This window comes from Heterocephalus glaber, unplaced genomic scaffold (genome assembly GCF_053883595.1).
Source record: "Heterocephalus glaber isolate CG9 unplaced genomic scaffold, H.glaber_assembly_v1.0 deba00001600, whole genome shotgun sequence".
NCBI classification, from domain to species: Eukaryota; Metazoa; Chordata; class Mammalia; order Rodentia; family Bathyergidae; genus Heterocephalus; species Heterocephalus glaber.
This window is the reverse complement of record NW_028258372.1, coordinates 14542729-14568408: the sequence shown is the minus strand read 5'-3', so window position 1 is coordinate 14568408 and position 25680 is coordinate 14542729. Positions and strand designations below refer to the sequence as shown.

Below are 25680 nucleotides of genomic sequence, written 5' to 3'. Positions count from 1 at the left end.
AATTGAAGGAATAAAAGGAACTTCACACTCTCTTTTTCTATACAAAGGGAATGTAACTCAATGAAAATATGCCACACTGGGTATCTAATGAGATGTACAAGGTTCAGGAAGTCCCCAAACTTCACACTTCAGTCTGCTCATCAAGGAAGGAGAATTAACCTACATCACTGTTTCTCTACCTGGAGTCCAGGATATAGGGTTGGAAGTTGGCAATTTTATATTTTTATTTTGAAGGTAATCCAAATAGTTAATATAAGCATATTGTGTATCATCTTGTGGCAATGATGTTCAATAAAAACATAATGGGAGTCACATATAATTTTTAATTTTCTAGTAGTCATTAATAAAGTAGAAAGATATGAGCAAAGTTAGTTTCAATAATGTATTTCTATCCAACTTAACATACCTAAAATATCACTTCAACATTTAATGGGTGTAAAATTATTAATGAGCTGTTATGTTCTGCATCTTAAGACTTTGAAATTGGATGTGTATTTTTCATTTACAATGTATTTCAATTCAAATCAATTTTTAATTAGATTTCATAAAATTTATACTTTAAAAAGTAAATTCACCTACCAAGTCATTCTAAACTTTTAAGTTATACTTAAAATTTTTCCAATAACTGAACTGCGTTTCAGCTTTTAAACTAAATTACTTCATATCAATTAAAATTAAATATTCAGCTTCTTAACTGTATTTGCTACACTTCAAGGCCTACATGTGCTGGTATCTCCTATATTGGACAGTACACACTGAGGTGATCAATTTCTAAGTGAATACTGCTCGACATTGCAGGGCTCTCCTTTGCACTTGTTTTGATAGTCTCATTGTCAAGCGATAACAGGGGGGCTAAGCTATTGGTAATTCTTCTTTTTATTTTAGTGTAACAGGGTACCCCCATGTGAGACCCAGCTGGAATTCAAAGATTTCTTCCCATTGCACGATGCAGGATTTACTTTACAGAGAGAAGAAATGCAGATAAAAGCTTAAAAGTCCATTTGGATAAGGAAACTTGTGAGACTCAGTAGCCAAAAAGTGCTGAATCTAGTGAAGCTGCTTCAAAGTATAAGAGTAAATGTGAATACCAAATTAGGAAGAGAGCCCTGCACCCTTTCTGTCCCACACCACCCAGGCAAATGTCACACCCCAGGGCCCCATCCTAGGCATCACCAGGGAATGACCTGAGCCAGCACTATGACTTAGGGTGGGGTATTGATGAAGGAAGTTTAAGTCAGTGCAGCAGTGGTAACACAGCCTCCAAACACCTTGGTTTGTGGGGTGCAGACATAAGACACAGTGGGCAGAACAGAGAAAACCACAGCAGCAACAAAGGACTTGTTCTGTGCACACGCGAAGCATCAACAGGGAGAAATTCCATCTGCGCTGCAGGGAGGAGACAACAGGTTGGGGCTGAGCTAAGCGGGGGTTGTGGGGGAACAAACCAACAAGGATCGCATGTTAAAGTGATCTTGGTAGCTTCCATATATAAACAACATCTGGAAACATTCAGTGCCAGTATTTCTGTGCAAAGGAGTAGACTTACACTGTAGTTTAAAGTTCTTAGAAGACGGAGCAGATAAACAATGTTCAGCGACTGTTAAATGATGGGATGGAATTCCATTAAGGCTTTATGATACAGTATATTTTCACCTTGTCTGGGAAATGCGGAATCCGGAACAAATGTAATTTATTATTACAAATTATAGTGCCTGGCCATTCAGCCTCCTGCTCCCAGAAACTCTACATAAGTGACAAATTAGGTTTGGTGAGTGTTAAGAATGGGTTGATGTAAAGTGACCAACTGCCACGGTTTTCCTAGGGCTGGGGATTTCTCGGCTGTAAAATTGGAGAATCCCCAGTGAAATAAGAATGAATTAGTTCCCCAGGTAAGTTTCACAAGACAACAGAGAGGGCAGCATGGGATGTTAAGAAACCAAAGAAATGTTTCCATCTTTACTTTAATGATGTTTATAGAATAGTTGGAAATTACATTGTAATTAATACTTTCAGGGGTCAAATAAGCAGCTGACTTTCCTCAATCCCACAGCTAGTTAGTAAAATCACACAGCCAGTTAGTAGTGTAGGGTAAAACACTTGCCCAAAAGCTATCCTCTTTCAGCATCATTTGACAAGGAACCTTCTTCAGGGTGAATTCTTCCTAAATTTTTACCCCACAGTTGTTCACTGAGGCCTTAAGGGGACTCCAGAGATTCAACTCCAATATCTCAATACTCTGGGATGAGCTGTAAATAAAACTGAGTCCCTCCATAAATATACAGAGATGTCAGTGATGTCTCAAGATCATTATCAGATCCCAGATTTTGTAATTTCAGCTCTAGAATCACATGACACCTTGCCCCCTACATTTCCAAACAAGTCAAGCTCAACCTGGAGGCTGAGTCTGAGGAGGTCAGAATGACCTAGCCCTCACATTCCTCGACACACAATACTCACTTTTCCACCTTCCCATCTCCACAGTAAGGAGCTCCATGGATGTGGTGCAGAGGAGGTGAAGGTTCTCCTAGTTCTGCTCCAGCTTCAGCCTGAACTTGGTATTGATACATTTGTCCAGGTGTGACTTCCCTGTGGAAACCAATGGGTTTGTGACTATGACATCCACAAAATGGTATCATGCCTGGATCCTTTGCAGAAGCTTTGAAGGAGTTTAAGGGAAGTATTAGGGGCACACAGATATTAAACATGCTCCATTGTTTGAAACAAAGATCAGGGCACAGTCTTACAAAGCAACGTGATGTTTGAAACATGTATTTCTGTATTTCTTATATATTCTACATAGTAGATATGCAGTAAGTACTTGCTGAATTAGCACTAAGTGGAACAGTCCTGGACGGTCTGGGAAGTGGATATTCAAGTGGGTTTTAACTAAGTTAAAACAGAACAACTATTGAAAAAATCAATGTTCTGTCTCTTCACAATAATCAAAGAAATTGGAGATGAAAGCTTTAGAATGTGGGATCAACCAAGGACCTTCCTAGACCTGTGGATCACAGCTTTCTCAAGATAATTCTTGTCTTGAAGAGACTAAATTCTTAGGAGTAAGAGCAACTGTCTCATTAAAGGAAGTAAGAATGCTTTCCGTCACCATTTTAGGGAGGCAGAAACCATCAATTAGAAACACATTAAATTACTCTCTACCTCCAAATGCCAGGAATGATATTTATGTGAAAGATAGGAAGAGTTTATTAGACTCTGTAGAGCCGAAGGCAGTGATCTGGTGGGCAGTGTGAGTGACAGGACATTTAGGAGAAAAAAGCACTCATGAAAGGGGCTGCTGGTTCCAAAGACAAATGCTGCCCTCTTCTTAATTTTGTCCAGTGCTGGAAGTGATTGGAAAACTGTCACCAAAGCCTGGGATGGGACTTACTTAGGAGGACAAGATCTCAAAAGATTGCTTGGAAAGCCAAAGTGGCTGCCATGCATCTTCTGCTAAGACCCTTTTTTTTAAGAGCCTCTACTCTTTCACTGAATACAGAAACCAGCACATGGGAAATATCCTGGGGTTTCAAAACTACCTTTCAAAACCTCTATGCTGGCTTTTAGATATTCTAATGGTAATGACATTTAAATACTAAAAACTTTAAAATTTCCAAATTAGTTTTCCTTCTGGGGGAAGCCACCCTTTCATGTGAGTGCCAGACACTGCTACAGCCAAACCAGTTTCACGCCTTAATCAAGATTGATGGTTTCTTCTTATAAGGTGGTTTTCATCAGACTTCTTGTCCAGCTATGCATAGAGCCTTACACTACTCTGTGGCTGGTAAAGATTTGAATGGTTATCATGTGTTTCCCTTCTTGGGGAGAAAAACCTAGTAGCAGGTAGCCCAGGCCTTCAATGATCTGAATGTGCTACTTATGAAGGAGGATAGAGGTGAGATTCAGTTGGAAAATTTGATCTTAATCCTGAGTCTGCCATTTACTAGCTACTCAATAAAATTAAAGTTCATCTTTGGTTTTTTACCTGTACAATGGGATATTATTGGCCTAAAACACTTATGTGCCTGTGGATATTGTTAGATCACAAATGCCATATTAACTACTTTACTTCAGAAGCTCAAAAATGATTATTTTAAAACTCACCTCATGATATGTCTTCCCATCTGTATTTTTATCATTTCACTATCTTCTAATTCTAATTAAAGAGTAAATATGGTAAGAAAGTGTACTGAAGTTCAAGGTGGACACTTTTTAGTAGCTATGGTAGAGTGCCACATGTCCACTCCCAGCCCAGGCTCTGATTTACTTATGCTAGTGGGACATTATCTTGAGTAATACAAAGCATAGATTTGACAAGCTCAAGTAATGAGGTCTTTCCCTCTTTGCTGTTGGGAAGCCCTCCACTGTCATGAGAAGAAGCTCAGTCCAGAACCTGAGAGAGCATGAGAAAAGAGTCCTATTCTTCCCAGCCATGGCAGCTGAGCTGAGGCCTCCAGTATGTGCATGAGGTCATCCTGGGCCATCTGGCTCTGGCCAAGTCCATCCAAAAGAGAGCACCCAACTGATCCACAGAATCATGAAGAATGTTTGTTGTTTTAACTCACTACATTCTGTGATGATTTCTACTGCCACAAAAGCTGATATACCACCTCTGATAAAACTTTGTTTTACTCCACTTTTACCCTCAGGATAAACTGTGAGGAAAATAATGATGTGGAAGACATTTGCCTTTGGAGATAGCAGCCTCCTGGTGCAGAAACTGAATTCTTTATAGGTAATGACCTTATCTTTGTGTCTCCATCATTGAGCACAAGGTAGTAGAAACATGGCAGAACACACTAAATGTAGAGAGAAAGAATAGAAATAAGAGAAGAGAAGGAAAGAAGAGAAGGAAATTAGAAGAGAAAGACAGAAGAGAGAGGGAATGAGAAATAAGAAAAGAGGGAAGAACAAAACACACATTCTGAATGAGTCCTGCAGCTGAGCACCATGTCTGCAGGGCCTATAGCATTTTTACTTAATATGGAGCAACTGACTGTAATTTTTGAATGATGTGAGAGCTGCAGCAGGTTATTAGAAAGCTACAGCAAGAAATCAGATATTAAATTGTTAACAGACAGAAGAATCTGATTCTGATCAACTTATTTGCAGGAGTTACAAATTCAGTCCCACTGAAAGACTTCATACAGGAATCTCTTTTCCCCACAATCCTAGTGATGGCCTTAGCAATCAGAAGACAGGGGAAATGTTTTCTTCATCTAAGATATGCCACTTTAGAATCAAACCTTCTCTCAGATTTTCAACATTTTTCCAACTCATGGCATGTCAGAAAGTTATAAAGTAGAAATAGAGGCAACCAAATTGACTCCAAGGCCCCAAGGCCCTACTGTTTCAGAAGGCCCTACTGCTCAACTCACATGTCTGTGAACTTCCTGTGAAGCTGTGTCACCACCATGGGTGAGCCACTGGCAAAAGGAGGCTCCCGGACAACCTGGTACCTCACAGGCATGCAGCCAGAACACAAAGGACTGCGGGGCTGGGAAGTCAGGAGGGCAGCATCAATCTCCATCCGCTCGTCAAATGTGTAGACTTTCGCCCCTGAGACCTTTCCGTCCACATGCAGTTTGATGGTGAGGGGTGTGTCACAGAAAGTGTCTAAGGGGCCCAGGTGCACAGACTCCTGGTTTTCCAGCATGATCTCTGTGTCAAACAGTGCCTGGGAAGAGTCCGTGGAGAGGTAAGTGACCCAGAGGGTGAGGGTGTCAGCTCGGACTGGGTATTGGAAGAGGAGCTCCAGGCTACAGCCTTCCGCAGGGCAGGGCACTGTCATATTCATGTGGTAGAGGTGGAGCTCAGGACTCCAGGCCTGCAGGCTTGGCTCACAGGGCTGATCCACATCAGGAGGCCCTGGGGAAGAGGAGCAGAAACACATGTCGGGATCCACCACCACCAATCTGAAAGAGTAGCCCAAATCAGCAATGAGAACAAGAAACAAAGAAGGAGAGACTTGGAATTCCTACAGAAGTTGGTTAGTTCAGGGTTATATCTTAAGTACCATTAAGGACAAAAGTGAAAGGATAACAGCTATGATGAGCTGGTTACCCTATCACCTCTACAAGGTGCTCTTTAACAAGGGAACCTGGCAGAAAATTGGGAATGGTGTGACCAGAACCTACATAGAATCTTAAAGTTGATACAGACAAGTTAAGCCATGTCCTTCAAGAACCCTTGAGCAGGAGAGAATTACATATACTTAGTTTATCAAGAATTTACAATAACATAAAGCTTCTGCAATCCAATGTTCCTTTCAGGTTTCACTATACTCTTTGTAGTGCCTTTCACAAAACTTCTTTCATCCCTTAAGGTCCCACCTTGGCACTTCAGCACCTTAACTGTTAGCCAAACTTTAAAACGTACATCAGCATTTCCCTTTCAGTTCAGGTATGTGTGAGCAGGTAGGTTACCCCACAGAGGGAAACATAGACGAGAAACACAAATGCATAGGACTGAGTGGGAAATAAAGGAGATTTAATAGCTGAGTAAAGGGAAAGGAAAAATGATGAGAAATGGAAAAAATGGAAATAAAGTCTTTGTAAATAGGGAAGGGTGGAGGGCATGAAGGGAGGGCTAGGAATGGGGAAAAAATAAGAACCAAGATGCATTATGTAAAGGTACAATTCCCAATGAGAAATGTAATTGTGTTGTATACCTACAATGTACCAATAAAAGAATTTAATACAATAAAAAAATGTAACAGTGAAATAAATCACAGATCACAAATATGTTAAGTTCAGCCTGTGGAAATAATCCATACAAAGTGGGTTTCTTCTACATCACATGAAAGGAATTGAAGAGAAAGTGCTGGATTAGAAACCAGCAGAGTTAGGCTCTAACTGCCACCATCCCAGGAGCTGTGTGGCTGCAGCAGACGCATCTTTCTAAGCCTTGATTTTCTTTCTCATAAAATAAGTACTGAAGTTAACTCCTGCCTTACTGAGTTAGTATGAAAGATCTATGCAATGTTTCATAAAAATCAGGTATCTACATTTGCAAATGTAGAATTATTCAATCATTGAGCATTTGGACAATAATGTTCCAAAGCCCAGAGAATCTAAGTTCAGATATGTGTGTGTGTGTGTGTGTGTGAGTGTGTGTGCATACGTAGTATTGTATCTCATTGTCATTATTGGTGTTTGCCTACATTGTGAATTGACCTATTCATTCATCCAGCAGAAGTTGGCTGTGGGTCACCTTTACACCTAGCATTAACCTCGGTATCAGAGACAGTGGACAAGTGACATGTACATCCTGTGTGTTCCTATACCTTACAATTGGGAGATAGATGCAACTAATTATAAAATATTATTTCAAGTAGTAATGTTTTTGGAAAAATTAAAGAATACGAGGAAGTAGAGAATTACGGTGTGAGGTTGAGAGCTATTTTAGATTACGAAGTTGGAAAAAAGGGAAGGCAACAAGTTCAATTTTCAATTCATGGCAGCGTTTAGAAAGTAACTGGTGGTCAATAAAGTGTTCATTAAGTGCCACTACCTTTATTTTGTCATGTCTGTGAATCTATGTTTGTGCATACTCCGTTGGGAAATTCAAATTAGTATTGTGTATATTTTAAATTTGACCGTGACTTCAACCATTTCAAGCAAAAGAATACTGGCTTTTCTTAGCAGAATTTTTCAATGCTTATTCAAAAAAACTAGTAGAGCAAAGGCCCTGGAAAGGCCACCAAGCAGCAGCACTGCTTAGAAAGTTTCTGTTGTGACTTCATGTTAAACATGAAGTAAGGGCCCTAAAAGGTGATTTCGTTTGCCTCAAGATATAAGAAGTATAATCCAGAACTTAAAATTCCTTTAACCTCAAGCAGATAACTTTGAACTTTCCCAAGAAATAAAAAGAAAAAAAAATCTGGGTTAGAGAGTCAAGCAGGCATTAAAGTCCCAGCACAGAGCAAACTCTTTGCCACAATACTGTCCTTTTATTAAATGCCAATCTCTACATGAGTCCAATGCACTAAATTTTATATTCACTTTCCATTCTTCTCTGAAAACTCTCCTCTGAAAAAAGTCATGTACAATCAATCACACAAACTGTCTCCCTCCAGCTCCTCCAGGCCCTGTCATTTGAGTGACTGGGAGCCCACGATGACATCATATGGATACTGCAGACTCAGACCACTCTTCTTTTTTTATGGCCACAGTCAAGACTGAAAATAATTCAAATAAACTGTGTCCAACACATCTTACTGAGTGGTTTTCATTTTTGAGTCTTAAGAAATCTAAGCGGGAAAAAGCAAAGACAAAACATGATGATTAGGTGAGCACTGAAGATGATGATCATGGCAGAAGTGAAGCCATTCATCAGGAGGTGAGGACAGTCATGTCAGCAGCATTTTCTGGCTTAGAACTGAGAAATGATTCATACTAAAACTTGTCTTTGGGCCTGTGATGTTCATATTCAAGTGACTATGTGACTGAGAAGTTGGGGGAGGGACAGGAAAAGATAACGGAAAACATTTTCCCCCTCCTGGAGCCTAGCTTAGATCGTATCCAAAGCACAACCAGTACCAGTGATTAATAGCCTCATAAAATAGCACAGCTGAGAACGAGCAATGTGGAACACCTTGTCCTCCTTACCCTCACCCCAACTCATCTAGCCAACGTGTGACTATAGACTGCAGTGTGTTCTCCATTATTCTCATGATACCAAGCAAGGAGAAATCACCTTGGCCTGTAATATGGCAAGGCAGCTCCAGGGAGAAGTGGGCACATGCAACACTACTGGCCCAGGATCACCCAGCTCAGCTGACTTCTCTGTCCTTCTGTGTTATCTGCTGATCTCTGCTCCACCACAGCCATTGGGTCTCCACATTAGGCATATATGGGACATTCGGGACCCAGAGGCACCAAGAAGTCTTTCCAAGGCTGGAGATATCCAGCAACACACCACACACACACACACACACACACACACACACACACACACTCACCTGTTCTCCACCACACTATTGCTCCACCCCTCTCTCCATGCTCATTACGGTATAAACTAAAAGCCATGGTACTTACCCACAGCCTCCTCTGGGGTCCAGTATCCTGAGGAGTCACACACCCGCCTGGAAGAAGCAGTGTGTACATACTGACGGAATGTCCCATCTTCAGAGCAGCTGCCACACATGCTGCCTGGAGCCCTGGGAAGGGGAGGAGGTGAAGATGAGAATTTGTCTGATAAACGGGGATCAGGAAATTAGGAAGGCCTTGGGGGAAAATATGAGGTCCTAGAAGGCGACTGGAAACACGGTTATTTTTCACTTCCTGCTTGTGTAGACCTCATCTTTGCAAAATTCACAGTGACATGAAAACCTCAAGGTCATGAAGGAGAAAAATGTAAGTCATAAAGGAGGACCACAGAGATGCGGGTGGGCAGCTTATGTCCTGGGAACATCAAACATAAAACAATTACAATCTGAGTCAACATGAAACTCCTTTCTACACTGACTATCCAAAAGTCATTAAAGACCATTTGCATTCCCCCCACTGAGACAAACAGTAATTTTTAAAATAAAATTTTAGCTATGTATTCTTGTGTTTTAAACTCCCTACTTTAATTACATGCCTTAAATAAAATCTATGTGAACTATAACATTCCTTGGCTCTCTGGTGCCTAGAAGGACATATCTGAATTATTCACCCTTACCCAAAGTTCATTAACCAGTTAGCTCTGGCTTCACTATTACAGCTCCCTCATGATTTTATGTTCCCATCACAATGGACATGTCATTATTCCACAGATATATCATGCCCTTTGCTTCACGAAACATGCTGTCCTCTCAGCTGTCAAGTGGTCTTTCCAGGCATCTCTGCTGAGCAGACTCCTACACGAGACAATTCAAGAGCCAAAAGAACCTCTGCTTTCTCTGTGCACCCACTGCACTTGCTGGATCCTCTCTCAGCACATTGCTAGGTGCTATTAAGAGTTTCCGCTCGTACTCTTTCCTCTCCTGGGCTCTGGAAAGGTCTGAACCTACTACATTCTCTCTCTATGGCATAGGTAGTGAACATAGGGATGGATTCAGCAATTCCTCTGTGAATGCTTATTTTGTGGATGTTATGAGATGATGAATACAGTCTATGAAGAGCTCTACCAGCACCATATCTGGGGTAAGCATAATAGGTAGACTTAATAATAAGTAAAGAACAAGAGCAAAACACCTCACAGGCTTATCTCTTATACTTGGGAATGCTTTTAGGAACCCAGTTGTGAAGTACACATCTGAAATGTAGGCATCACATCAGGAACACTGGATAGGTAACATATTAATAGCACATCAATATCTTTTGCCAGAAAAATAGTATTTCTGAACAAAGGTAATAATTACACCTGCTGCTTCTCTTTATTAAGCACCTCACATACATGGCCTTATGCTGCATGTGGTTTTCATAAATTACTTCTAATCCCTGTAAAGACCTCATGTTTACAAAAGAGAAAATTCAGGCTCAGAGAGGTTAAGTAAATTCCCTAAAGGTCACAAGTTCATTCATTCCTTTGAGCAAGATCACAAACACCATCTAGTGTCCAGTACTCTGGCAACTAAAAGGTGTAAAGATTTACCCTTGGATTCCAATCAGCAATCACTTCTAATGTGGACGTGATTCCAAACCACATTTCCCTGATGCATTTGGCCCTTCCGAGGCTGCTGCCCAATGCATAGCTGGGACTCCTCTCTGACATAAGGATTCCAAATACCTACAAGGGTGGAGTAAACATAGCTCCAGGCATGACACAAATCACTAGGCATGTGACGTGGGTCCCCCCAACACATGTGTTGGGAGGCCTCAAAACTGTAGCCCACCTAGCTGAGGAAAGGAAGCAAATTGCAGCCTTTTCTGCCAACAGACTCTCAGCAAGCAAGTTCTGATGTCTGCTTTATCGTAACGTTTGTACCAGAGAGAGAATTGAAAGATTAAATTGTTTACATGTGTTATATAAACTGATGTAAAACTCTGGTTTTACACATACCCACAGAGGACTTACTGTTCAGCCAGTCCGACCAAAGCTGCACAAGGTCACACTTGCAGGAAGATGATTCTTATACACACCACATAGATGTGCTCTGATTCACCAAACAGAGCCCAGGCGAGCCTGGGTGCTGATGACAATGAAAACTAGGTTGTTGGGTTGTGAGCTCTGAGTGATGTCATCCATTGAGTATGGGTCAAGTTTTCAAGGACAAACATCAAGATCTCAAGAGCCTGTGAATATCACTTTGAAAAAGGATTCACCAATTTTACCCTGTCCTCATCTCTCTGGGTCTCTGCTTCTCAGACTTTCAGTGAAGCTACTGGACATAAAGACACCCTCCAGTGATATCCGGCACATTTGTGGGCCCCAGCGCCCCAAAGGCAGTGTAGCATGAAGGAAAGGAGCTATCTGCCTGCTAAGGGGGGAGCTCTAAATTCAAAGAAATTATCTCATTGGTTCCATGTTTCTCATTTCTGAATTTCCATGGAATTCCCTCAATTCACCTCCTGGGCTAACTCCTTGTGTTTTTCTAAGCCTCAGATTTCTCACTTATCTAGCAGAAGGTGTGCTGACTGCAACAAATACATAAGGTAAGTGCAATGAGATATCTACCGCAATGCTTCATACATAGGAGGACTGAATAGACAGTAGCTATTCTTGTTATTTAGGGTATGGTGGTAGGTTTTGAAAGATGGTCGTCTTCATAGGTCATAAATGGAGCTCTGAGCCTTTCAGTTAGACCATATTCTTCTATTCCCCCATTAGATGTCATTCTTTTTCCTATCTTTTTACAAAAATTCCCCTGCACTAATGTACAAAGGAAGAATGAAACCTAGCTTTGGGAATCATGTTTTTCTTCAATATTTCTTATTTTTAAATAAGGAAATCATTAGGTTCTATTGTGGCAGATTAAGAGAAGATACAGAAAATAGTTCTACCTCTGTTCCCCAGTAGTGCCAGCTGAGTGAGGCAGACAGAAAGATGAGCATATAGTAAACAATTCAATAGGATAGTGGCCATGGGGAGGGGAGAAGGTGGTACAGGATGCAGCAGGGGGCTGAGGTAGCATTAGAAATGCCCGTAAGAGTTGTGTAAGCCCCAATGCACACATGGTGAGAATTTGTACATTCCCACCCACCGCAGGACCACACATAGGAGCATGCTTTACTTCTCTTTCCCTAACACCACTGTGAAAGCAACAAGCCCCTGTTCCATCCTCACACCACAGAGGAAAAGCCCACAAGTCAGGCAGCAAATTCTCTCTCAGTTCTGCCAGTTCTCATTGACCATCCTCTTCTGGCTCTGCCTGAGGTGGGCATGTGATGGACACTGGCTCACACGAGGAGAAGACCCTGAGCTCTGCTAAGGAGCTGGGAGCAGAGCAGGCTGGAGGAGGCAGCCCTGAGCAGTGCTGTACACTCTGAGAGCTCTGAATGTAGATGGCCTTGCTTCACATCTGTACTCTCAGGAAACACTGCAAAGAAAGTTTACCAGCTCACCTGTGCACAGTCCTGCTCTCACCTGTCATATACAACTCCACTAATAGGAGGCAGCCAGTGGATAGTGAGGGACTTGCGTGTCTGCCCGATGACCACAGGTGGGATAGGAATGGGGGTGGGCTTTCTGCTTTGACTCCATTGCTGATAAACAAGGTCCAAATAACAATGCATCCTCGCCACTTGGTTAGGGGTGAAGCTGTCCGTGCAGTTATCATCTGTGAGACAGAAAAGAAAAGAGAAGAAGTAGAGGTTTCAACCTGTAAAGTCCACCAATGCAGAGGTAAATCCTGCCTCCTACTCAGTGGTGACAAGCACCTGGCACAACACCTTATATTTACTAGGTTCAAAACACACTTGTTGAAAAGATAAGTGGACTGTGTTCCAGAAAGCACCACAGATGGAAATGGAAAAGAGAAGGCAGAGGTATACCACTTTCTTATCTCAGAAACAACTCCACTCATTGCCTGAATGGTGGGCTAGCCTAGGGTGAGACTCAAGCCCTAGAGTGTAGATAGCTCTAAGCTGATGCTTGCTTATTCAGCAAACCACAAGATGGCAGTGTTTTAGCAGAGGGCCTTTGCACTGTAAATGTTTGGAGCTGCAAGCATCTGCTTTATTGCCCGTTGATGTTGGCAAGGTTAGTGAGTACCCAGTGGAGATGTTAAAGGGACAGGAAGTCAAATGACAAGAAAACAGCAGGGATGGGAATGGTGGTCCCAGTCTTATTTAGGGGGTTAGCAAAGTCTCCCTATTAAGTACATTTTTCCATGGAGTTAAATAAGGAGTTATCTTAGTTTTAGGAATTTTTCTACTTGAAACACACCAGCCAAATGTGAAATCCCATCCTGCTTCTTAACTATTTCCTCTTCCTAGCTCAAAGGTGGTAAGACAAGAGCTCTCATCTCTGTTTTTCCTCTTCTGGTCTTATCTCCTCTCCAAGGCAAGTGGGCCCTTGATAGGGGAGAGAAGAGCTAGTTCTTATGAATTCAATGTACCTGAATTATTCACCACAGTGAAACTTGGATAAAACATTTCACTACGTCATAGGCAGAACCAACTCATTGTTCCTTCTTCGTTTTAGAGCCATGACTAGGGTCTGGTGGTTTAACTTTTTAAGGATTGTTTTGGAAACAAGTACCTGGAACTAAAAAAAAATATGTCCTTTCATCACTAGAATTGGTCATCAAGTCAAATTAGGCCTCAGTCTTACGGATAAATTAACCTCACTGTCAGGATCTGAGTATTAATGCTTGGCAGAAATAGGGAAGGTGTGAGAGACAGAAAAGAAGGATAATCGAGGAGTTGAACTGAGAAAGGACAAGAGCAAACAATACAGTTCTTCCTAGGGCCAGGAGGGCACTATTTTTAAGATTAGAAAGACTAATTTTTGACAGAGTATATGGAGGGCAAGCTAAACATCAACCCTGGAAAAAGCAAATCTGTTTTCTTGAAGGTAATATAAAATAAAAGGAATCCTGAGCTCAAATGAACTAAATCATCTTGTTGAGCAACTCTAAAAATAATGCAAACTGTAGAAATAAGCTACCTTGGGCTGGGGATTTAGCTCAGTGGTTTCGCCGCTTGCTGTGCAAGAGCAAGGACCTGAGTTTGATCCCCAATACCAAAAAAAAAAAGAAAGAAAGAAAAGAAAAAGAAATAAGCTACCTTGACCCAGAAATCTTTTGACCCATCATGATTAGACTCTCCTTCAGAGCAAATGCCTGAGAAAAAGAACGAGAATGAAAATCACTAAGTTCTATAAATCGAAGAGATTTCAACGAGGCCTTTAGCTTTGTCCCATTTTTGCTAGCCAGGAAAAAAAGTGTGCTATTCTTTTAATTTCTAGTGGAGAAGAATGGAGTCAACAAGGCCTCTTAATATCTGAGCATTTCTTCAAGTTCTTCAAAGACATGGAGAAAGGAGAATATCCTATAATAAATACACTTTAACTTTCTGGTGTGAATGACACTCCAGTTATCTTCATAGCTCCTGGGCCTCCACCCTGCCCATCCCCACTCAGGTCTCCTATCCACCCAGTAATCTTAAAATAACACAAGCATCAACTCTGCAGTGATACCTGTGTAGCTCATGTAGTTGTTGAATGGAGCCCCTGGGAAGTGGGTGATGCCGCAGGTGTCGTTGGCAGGTTCTGGAATCTGGCACAGCTTACTCTTCGGCGTGGGGGCAGTGTCGGCACAGAGATCTCCTGTTTCCATGGATGGTACCATCTCCCTGCAGGGGTCATTGCAGGAGTCCCTCTCACTGACTCCTTTGAAGACGTGGTAGAGGCCCAGGACATGCCCCACCTCGTGGATCATGATGTTGCTGTGACCCGGCATGCCATAATAGGCTGGGTTGAGGACAACTCCCCCTGCAAGGGAAGGTTGGGCATCATCTCTGAGCACAGAATGAATAGCATTCTCAGTTCCTTAATTACTTCTGATGAACTTTAAAAGTTCTATTTTGCTCCTGAGACACTTTGTAACTTCTAGTAGCATCCATTCATTGCTCTGTCCTCTTGCAACAAAACCCTTAGAACCAATCAATAAACATCTCTTAACCTCCATCATAGGTGAGTGCAGTCATAGAGATGAAGAATGGTGGAAGAGACAAAACAGCATGAAAAGGCCCAGATTTTCAGCCCTGAGGGCCCATCAAAATCACCTGCAGGAGTTTAACACAGAAGCCCAAATGTTACCTCTAATAAATGAAATCCGAATACTGGAAAATGGAGTTCATTCACCAGTATTTTTTTAACTTCTGAGATAGAGAATCACTGACCTAAGGCAAAGTACATGGGGCAGAGAGCCAGGGAAATCTAGGTCTGACACCTGACCCTTTCCACACCAGCTCTGAGGACTCAGACAGCTAGCTATCTGGCATCCTAGAGCTCAGTTTTGTGGTCTGTAAAGTGGGGGCAGCATGTGGATTTCATTATTAAGTGTTTGGCAGATTTTTAAAGCTTAGTAAATGACAGTTACAGGTTCTGATTTCTCTACCCCTCCTCTCAAGGAGCTAACAACCAGTTAGACAAAAAGCCAAGTCTGGTGGAATGACCATGAAATTTTGAATGTCACATGCACTACAAGAACATGTCCACACTCACTCCCAAAAATCTCCATGAAGACACCAAGTAAGTGTTTCAGAGAAGAGGGAATCACATTTAAATGGGCTTAGATGAAAGCTCTAATGTATCATCGTGATCTCACAAAAGAAAAGGCTAAAGACCTCTGAGTGTCCAGGCTTCTAACTTGTTGAATGGCCAATCCAGCCTCCCCCCCCCATCTCCTCTTAGTTTAATTTACTCAGCATTTTTTTAACTCTCAAAATTGTCAAGATTAGGCTGAGCCTCATCTCTAGAACCTGAGACAAGGAATATCAACCGCCCTGGAGACCCCCTCTGGGGCTCCCTATGTGAAGAGTCTCCTGAGGATAGCAGGACCTTCAGAGCAGCCTGTCTTTCTTTTGACAGATTCTACACCAAGACCTATCCCTTATTCCTTAACTCTATGTAATGTCCTATAGACAATTCCATATGTTGTTTTATGACAGAGCATTATCACAGGGTAACTGGTGCCATGCCCACTGGTTCTGTCTAATGTGTGGCTCATCCTGCCTTTGTGGTAACTACCCTACTGAAAAGTGTAGTTTCTAAATTCAAGATCTAGTTTCTCCCAATGTACTCAGACATGCTTACATTAACCACACGAGACCTAGCCTCATTGTGAGGTAGAGTGTCTCCTTTAACATATAAAAGTAAAACAATGCCTCCTATGTTTATCCTGTCCACCACTTCCAGTACAATTTCTTATCCTCTAACATTATCTTTATCCCCCTTTTTATTTCCTTTTTTAAGGTTATTTGATGAATATTTCCATAACTTGTGCATCATTGCTTTTATATCAACATAAGGTCAAAGGAGCTTGAAAACAGGTCTGTTTAAATAACACCCAGAGTATTTGGCATTTGAATGAGCCTAGTAAAATGTAATGTTTCCACTTTCCAAAATGCCTACCACTTCATGTTACTTAGCCAGTGGTATTCAATTTTCTAACAGCATTATTGACCTTCACATCCACGGTGATAAAGAGAACAATCCATGTTCCTTCCCTCTACACACAACTAATTTTCACCCCTACTCTTTCTTCTTTTTCTCTTACCCATGTCTAAGTCAATTTTAGATTTAAAAAACTAATCTTCAGAAATGAGACTTTGAAAGGTTATATTTGATGAGCAACTTCATTGATTCGATTTCCCAAATTGTATTCAGAAATTTTGAGCCTGAATGATACTTAGGGGGGAAAAGTGGTATCATTGGTTGAGTATGCTGGATACAGCATGCACGCTGTCCTAAAAATTCACAACATCTGTGAGAATTATTACACTAAATGCCTTGGGAAGTTCTGTAATAATTTTGTTTAACCCTTTGCTTCTCAAGCTTATTTGGACAAAGAAAGTGTTTGGGGTAGAAAACATTTGGATACCTTTGGATCACCAGATTTCTTGGAGCACAATTCAGGAACACTGCCAAAGATAATGAAAATGCTATTTTCTACCTATGTGTCTTACCTCTGAGCAAACACCAAATATTCTTTTATTCAACATTTAGGGAGCCCAAGTTCTATTGTGAAATCTTCCAGATATATACAGAGTAATTATAAATGACCAGAAAGAAGGGTCTCAGAACAAGGAATGGTAAAATAACACATCAAGGAAGAAGGGCTGGGGGTTGTGGCTCTGGGGATGCTCAAGGAGAAGAGAGAGGTGACCATTGTAATAATAGGCTTATTGTCAAGATTTGGAAGTTTCATCCTTGATTCCAGATGACATATTTCCAAATCTGAGAGTATTCTGCAATAAATTTATAGTCAGCTTTCAATAGATCAGCTCATATATAAGTGGAACCAAAAGCATAAAAAGTCACAATGGAACCAGAAGCATAAAGAGTTACGTCCTCAACACTTCTAACATGTCCCCTTAACACTCAGGACACCTGGAGAGGGTTTTCCTCTATTGTCCTCTTCATGTAAATTCCCCAAACAGAAGAACACAGAGTTAACCAAACACACATAGATTTTAATTTAAAACATAAGCATTCTAATATACTTTGGCAAAAGTTATATTTTTGATTCCAAAGAGATAGGACTTCTGGAAAAACATCATCTATGTGGAATATATAATAACAAGCTTACTATGTGTGTGTTAAACACAATGTGGCACAAAACATAGACATAGAGACATGTAGCAAGTATAGAACAAAATAATGTTCTAATTCAGTGGTAACTGCTGGACACAACCATACATATTGAGAGAAGACCCGAAGTCCACTACCTCTTGTAGAGATTTTATCTGCAGGTGTACAAGGTCCTGGAATCATCTGGACTAGAGCTAAGAAAATCTTCAAGTAAGTCCCTCCCTGGACACGCTCTATAGCCTTGACCTTGGAGTTTAACTTTCCTCAGGTCTTCTTTGCTGCAAAATGAGAGGTTACACCAACTTGTTCAGATTTTTTCCTGTTCTCAGTCCATGCTTCCAAGAGCTAAATTTGTGTCATGAACACAAATACAGTGTGAAAAAATTTGTGTTCTCATGGACTGTAAGCATGTAGTTTGTGTTCTAAGACCAGTACCTCTCAGTAGCCTGAGGTAACGGGAAAGCTTGGAAGGAGCAGCAGCACATTTTCCTTTCAGATGTGCCACTGATTTTCCAGCAGCCAATTCACTGTCTGTTAACCTCCACCTCCATCCCCAGAGTGGACATTCTCCATGCCCTGTTCTATGCCTGGTGTCCCACACAGTTCTTTAGTTCACTCTTTATCTCTACTAAGCCAAACTTGTTACATTATTAGAGGGATGGGTTTAAGTCATTCAAAACAGCCAGCCAGACAGACAGACACACACACACACACACACCCATGTGGGTGAGAGGGAAAACTATTAATTTATTCGTAATTTATTTTAGAAAAGTTGTTCCACACTTTGATGAAAATTACAAACATACACACATGTATGTGTGTTCACATCAAAGCCTGAATGAGCCAGAAAGATCTGTTGCCCAAAATCTAAAAGAAAGAATGCAAGACCTTTTCATTAAGAAGAAAAAAGACATAGTAATAAATAATAAAAACAAAATCTCCAGGATGACAGTGCCTTCCTGTCTTTCTCACCACTTGGATCTGTCCAGAGAGAGTCTGAGCTGCTGCGCACTTTCTCACCCTCACAGAAAATATACAGAAATAATACTGTGGGGTGATGAAATGTTACTTGCAGCGCCACTTGATATTAATATTCAAACCCTTCAGCGTTATCTTCTGAAGCTCTTGCATATAGTTCACACTTCCCTCCATCTCAATTATCAGCCAAAGGGCTCAGCCTCTGAGTGGGTCCCACATTGCTGTGTAGAAGACTCTTCCAAAAGATAGTCTTAAGAATGACCAGGGTGACTTCTTTGGTTGTAGACAATCACTGGAAAAGTGTTGATCCTTACCTTTGGGGACATTCCATCCATAAAAGCTCTCAAGGCTGTTTTCTGACCTATTCAATGGTAATAACAGGAGTTTCTACTTCAAAAGATTGCTGGGAAGATGAATGTAATGTCAACAAGTGAACATTTATCTTATTTCCTACAATAAAGTTAAAATTCATATTGGCCCATTTGTGAATACCATTATAATTCCATAGTGCAGTCCAACACTATCTGGTCATTTGTCCCTTTCCCTTGGGTCTCTTCATGGATCTTCAAAAACCAGCTGAGGAAATATTCCTCTAAGCTGAAGAAAATGAGAGAAATTGTAAACAAACAAACACCCCCCCCGAAAAAAAAACCCCAGGGATATATAGATGGTGATGGGTCCAACAAAGTTGATTGTACCTTGACTTTTGAGTTCCCAGGAACAGAATAAAACCCCAAACAAGTGTGTATGATCTGAGCACAGAGGGATTTTGACACATTCTAGTGACAGATTCCTGAGCCACTAGCCTTGGTCTAGAGAGGAATGGCTGATGAGCAAGGTCGAGAAAGAAGGGGTACATTGAGCCCGCCTGAGGTTCCTTGAGAATGAGACATCAACTGATGACTAGGGACAAGATGGATCATTGTGCCTGTGGTCTTGGCATGCATGAGTCACCAATCCTGTTAGATACAGCCCCCAGCCAAAGGGGCTCAACTAACTGAGAGTAAATTTTAGCTGCATGGGGACTCAACATAGAAATTAAGTTCAATTATAGAAGAAGAAATTTACATTTATGGCATATCTGCATATGTGTACTGAGACTTGAACTCAATAAAGCCCTGCACTGCCAACTTGCACATAAAACACAGTATAAATGTAGCTCCTTGAATTTAGCAATCAGTGACCATGTGTGGCACAGCTGTTCCTTAATGGGCTAGCAGGGGAAATACAACTGTGCCTTCTCTGGAGATCTTTCAGCTTTGATTATGAAGCACAAGCTAAAACAGTAAGTCAGAGTTGTTTTGTGGTCTAGGGACTGTGAAGAGGAAAAGAGAGAGAAGCTGCAGATTAGAAGATGACATTTTAGCAACAGACAGCCAAGCTTCCAAAGTGATACCATGTTTCCAAGTTGTAACAGGTTTTCCTCAGGTTTAATATAAGACTGCCACAGTGGCTGGCAATAAAGAAAATGGCTCCCAAAGCCACTTCTATTAAAAAAGAAATTGAGGCAATTTGAGAAAAGGACACTGGTTGAAATGACTTTAAAATAGTTCTGTAAAACTTTTAGAGATGACTGTTATATGCCCATAAAACAGGGAGATGAGAGCTGGTTTGCAGGTGTCTATATAATTACTTCCAGTTACTGGTTAAAATATGCTCCCAACAACTTGCTCTTCATAATGCAGTGGCAAAGTTAGGAAAATGTACATTGGGGTCCAAGTAAGGAGCACTTTGGGGCAGGGCAATGAAATAGTAACATAGGGGAATAGATAGCCAAAGAGTGAAAAAAGGAGACAAGAAAGAGAAAGAAGAATGTAATAGGAGCTGGGAAGAGAAGCAAACTTTTAACAGAGCCAGCCCACAAACCAACCAACTCTAAATCTTATATTAGCTTCTTTTACAGCCTGTGGTCTCATTGGCTGGAAGTCCTTGTTCCTGACAAGACAGAATCAATAAAAGTATGTGTAGAAGATGAAAATGTTGCGGAGTCCAGGTCAGCTTTTGTCTCCTTGGATACACTTTCAACTACTTCCAGCCCCAACTGTCAAGAACTCAGGGTGTCAAGCACTTCCAGATCATAGGAGAAATGGAATCTGATAAGTCAAAACTGAAGATGTTGGGCCAGGGATGTAGCTCAGTGGTGCTGCGCCTGTTTGGCAAGCTCAAGGTCGTGAGTTAGATCCTTGGTACAAAAAAAAAAAGGAAAGAAAGAAAATAAAAAGAAAAAATTGAAGATGTTATTACAGAGGAACTGGAGAGTTAAAATATTATCATTCCTTTGTTTTGGCATGCAAACAAATTTCAAAGATACTTGCTACACACACACACACAGACACACAACCTCATGTCAGAATTTTAGATATCTACGGAGTATGAATGGGAAACATATTGTCTGTAATTCATTTGTTAATTAAGTATTTCTGAGTGGCTTCTTTCTCTGCCAGGCACTGTTCGTGGATGCCTCAAAGGTTCAATTACTAGGATATATTTTTAAAAGAGAAGACTTATCAAACTTTATACGTGAAAGTGATTGCTCACTCCACATACAGATATATGCATCAAACAAATCTTCAGGGTAGTCAAATTTTAGGTCATAAAGTTCAAATCCTAGGGTAATTTTGTCCAACACTTTTTGTGCTACATTGAAAGCCCCAAAGCATCATAATAACCCATTCATTGAATTCTATCTTCTGATAACAAGATAATCTATATTATCAGACAATGGGTACAGTCCTCATCTTGGTCATATCGTGCAGCCTGCTTTGTGAGTGGTTCTACAATTCCTCGTGCCAACATGCTGGACTCCAGTTTCAGCACCTTACTTATTGCTTATTTCCATGAATAATCATTCTGCTTTGGCATAGTGAAGATACCAGTGGGTAGTGGGCAAGATTAGCATTTCTCTAGTCCAACTGTTTAACAACTACTTATGACAGAGTTCATGTCCACCGAGTATCTTCATGATCTCAAAATGTTGGAGTGCCCACTAGCAAGCCTCCATCTCCATCAGCATCCTCCCTTGAACCATAAACATGTTCAAATCTCTCACTCTAAGACTCTCTTAGATGATAATTTCACTTTTCCATACCGAGGCTTTATGAGTTCACAGCCAAACTTCTTGAAATATCCTTATGTCCTGTTTCACCTTCTGTGGATTCCACTACCTGTCCTCCCTGGTTTCTGAACCTATACTCCATGGAAACAATCTGGTTGATATAACCAGACTTTCCGCTTCTTAAGTCAGTGGGTGTTTCTTACCACCTTACACCCACGCTGTGCATCACAGATGATGAAACACCTTAACCTCAATATCTAACTTTTGGTTAGGGATCAGTTGAAGTTCATCCTGGTGGGGAGGTGCTCTACATGCATTCCAAGTAAGGGAAAGGTATCTATACTCTGTGCTAGCTTCTGTGGCTTTCCCCTGCCCCTGTCCTCTATGCTGCTGTTGCTTCACTGTTGTCCACATAGGTGCCACACACACATTACCTTCAAGGGAGCCACTCACCCACTCTATTGTACTCCAGGACATTCAAAGATCTTGCCCAGGCAGCTGCCTACTTCTCCCACACTGCCCACCATCACTTTCTCTTCCCTTTTCTGACTTACAAGGCAACTTCTTGGCTACCATTGGAAACAGTTGGACCTCTGAAAACACATTTATCTTCTTTATCAAAGAGCTAGCAATGGGGCTTTTCTTTCCCTTTTTTTGTGAGGTTGGGTAAGGGTTTGTCAATTTTATCTACTCTTTTGAAGAAGTAACTCTTCGATTTGTTGATTTCTTTTTTATACCATTATCTTAGTCTACTCTGCATTGATTTCTTCCCTGATCTTTATAATTTCCTCCCTTGTACAAGCTTTGGGTTTGTTTTGGTCTTCTTTTTCTGGGAGCTTCAGGTTCAGCATTAGGTTGTTTATTTGAGCTTACTCTGTTTTCCTAATGTAGGCATTCACTCCTATGGATTTTCCTCATAGGACACTGTGTCCCATAAATTCCAGATGTTGTATTGCCATTATCATTTAATTGTAGAAACTGTCTAACTTCTTTTTAAATTTCGTCTGTGACCCATTGGTTGTTGAGGAGGGTATTATTCAACTTCCGTATGTTTATGAAGTTCTGGTGGATTCTTTTTCTGTTAATCTCCAATTTCATTGCACTATGATCTGACAATATACAAGAGATAACTTCAATTCATTTGCATTTACTTAGCCATAGTCTATCATCTAGCATGTAGTATATTTTGGAGAATGACCCGTGTGCATCTGAGAGGATCATCAATATCTACTTTGAGAAACTGTATTCCAATAAGATGGAAAACACACAAGAAATGGACAGATTCCTAGATACATATGAATTACCAAAGTTGAACCAAGAAGATATAAAATTCCAAACAACCAAATATCAATCAATGAAATTGAAAACATAATTAAAAACTTACCAACAAAGAAAAGCTCAGGTTCTAATGGCTTCACTGCTGAATTCTACAATAAATTTAGAGAAGAGCTAATGCCACTACTTCTCAAACTCTTTAATGAAATTGAAAGGGAAGCAATACTCCCAAATTACTTCCTGGAAACAAGCATTACCTTGATCCTGAAAGCAGAGAAAGACCCAACCAAAAATGAGAACTACAGGCCAATCTCCCTAATGAACATAGATGCAAAAATACTCAATAAGACACTGGCAAACAAATATAGAGCATCATCAAGAAGATTATATACCCTAATCAAGTTGGATTCATCCTAGGGATGCAAGGATGGTTCAACATATGTAAATCAATAAATATAATGCACTGTATTAACAGAGTCAAGAACAAAAACCATACGATCATCTCAATAGATGCAGAAAAAGTGTTTGACAAAATCTAACACCCACTCATGATAAAAACCCTACAGAAAATTAGAATAGTTGGTCTTTATCTCAACCTGATGAAAGCCATCTATGAAAAACCAACAGCCAACATCATACTAAAGAGTCAAAAATTGAAATCTTTCACACTAAAATCAGGAACAAGACAAAGATGTGCACTATCTCCACTCCTGTTCAATATAGTGCTGGAAACATTAGCCATAGCAATTAGGCAAGAAAAAAGAATAAAGATAGGAAAGGAAGAAGTTGAACTGTCATTATTTGCAGATGATATGATACTCTATATAGAAGATAACAAAAACTCCACCAAAAGACTCCTAGACTTAATAACTAGATTCAGTAGAGTAGTTGGATACAAGGGTGGGTTTCAACTTGCCAAAGATTAAAATTAGACCCATATCTTTCACCATGCACTAAAATAAAATCAAAATGGATCAAAGATCTAAATATTGAAATAGAAATGCTAAACTTACTGGAAGATAGGTTAGGTAAAACTTGAAGATATTGGCATAGAAAAAGATTTTATGAACAAAACCTCAATCTCATGGGAACTAGCACAAAGAGTCAACTACTGGGATCTCATCTTATTAAAAAGCTTCTGCACAGAAAGAGAAACCAACAACAGAGTGAAGAGACAATCTACAATGTGGGAAAAATTTTTTACTAGCTCTTCCTCAGACAAAGGACTACTACCTAGAATATACAAAGAACTTAAAATATTAGACCCCCCCCCAAATTTAAAGACCCAATCCAAAAATGGCTTCTGAAATGAATAGACATTTTACAGATAAAAAGTAGAATCAGCAAATAAACATATGAAAAAACGTTCAACATCACTGGTCATTCAAGAGATGCAGATGCAAACAACACTGAGATTCCATCTCACTCCAGAAAGAATAGCTTCTATGAAGAAATCAACCAACAACAAATGTTGGCAGGGTTGTGGGGAGAAAGGAACCCTTGCACACTGCTGGTGGGAGTATGGACTGGTGCAACCACAGTGCAAATGAGTGTGGAAATTCCTCAAAAGATAGGATTAGAGGTCCCATTTGACCCAGCTATAAACCTTCTGGGTATCTTCTCAAAAGATTTAAAAGCACCATAACCTAGGGATATATGTGCACCCATGTACATAGTGCCACAGCTTGTAATAGCTAAATCTTGAAAGCAGCCCAAATGCCCATCAATTGGTGACTGGACAAAGGTTTTTTGTTAATATAAAATGGCATACTATTCAGTCATAAAGAATGATAAATTAGATGCATTTATAGTTAAATGGATGCACATTGAGGTCATACTTTTAAGTGAAATAAATAGGACTCACATATGTGCATACTGAATAATTTCTCTGCTGTGAGAAACTGCAAGAGTAAATGAGAACCAAAATGTATAATATACAACTTAAAATAGAAACAAAAGGTCCAAAATGGAAGGTGAAGTAGGGAGTGGGTGGAGGAAAGGAAAGAAGGGAAGGAAAAAATATGACAAAAAAGGAAAAACTGGAAACAAAGTTTTTGTAAATGGGAGGGTAGAGAGCTAGGAGGAAAGGAAGGGGAATGGGGAAAAAACAGGAAACAAGATATATCATGTAGATGAGGGGGCTTCTGGGCCACCATCCATCTTGCCGCTCCTGGCCCAGAGTGGGGAGCTTCTGGACCACCTTCTGTCTTGCCACTCCCAGCCCAAAGGAGGGGGTTTCCAGGAAACTGTCCATCCCACCACATCTGGCACAGAGGAAGGGGCTTCTGAGTGGCCATCCCACCTCTCCCAGCTCAGAGGAGGTGAACCATGCAGGCACTAACAGCAGCCCCCCCCCAGGTCAAAATGAGAAGACATGTAAACAAGTCTCAAAACCAGACATCCAGGTTGCCTACAGAAACCCCAAAGGGAAATGAGATGGAACACTCTGACACTCAACCACCTGGACTCCTGTACTCATAATGAAAGAGGATCTGGAAGAAATGAAATCAGAAATAATTTCTCAGATAATAGCAGAGATTGTGCCCACAGTGCAAGACATGATTAATAAATCTAGAGAGGAGCTGAGAAACATGATGGAATCCCAACATAGGAAACAAATGGAATCATAAAAACAGATGCAAACAGATTTCCAGGAGATTAAAAACTCCATTGAAAGTCTACACAGCAGA

The 25680-nt window shown here is 40.6% G+C and overlaps 1 protein-coding gene across 3 annotated transcripts in view; it reads right to left on the bottom strand.

Annotated features, from left to right (window-relative positions):
• Positions 1 to 25680, bottom strand: part of Pappa2 (pappalysin 2) — a 592890-nt gene that overhangs the window by 134930 nt on the left and 432280 nt on the right. For all 3 annotated transcript variants that reach the window (XM_087194134.1, XM_087194135.1, XM_004853387.3), the window contains 5 exons: positions 14566 to 14859; positions 12511 to 12703; positions 9036 to 9157; positions 5376 to 5865; positions 2458 to 2586 (listed from right to left, as the gene is read on the bottom strand). In XM_087194134.1, coding sequence (XP_087050260.1) covers positions 2458 to 2586; positions 5376 to 5865; positions 9036 to 9157; positions 12511 to 12703; positions 14566 to 14859 — 1228 coding nt within the window. The remainder of the gene's footprint in view (positions 1 to 2457; positions 2587 to 5375; positions 5866 to 9035; positions 9158 to 12510; positions 12704 to 14565; positions 14860 to 25680) is intronic.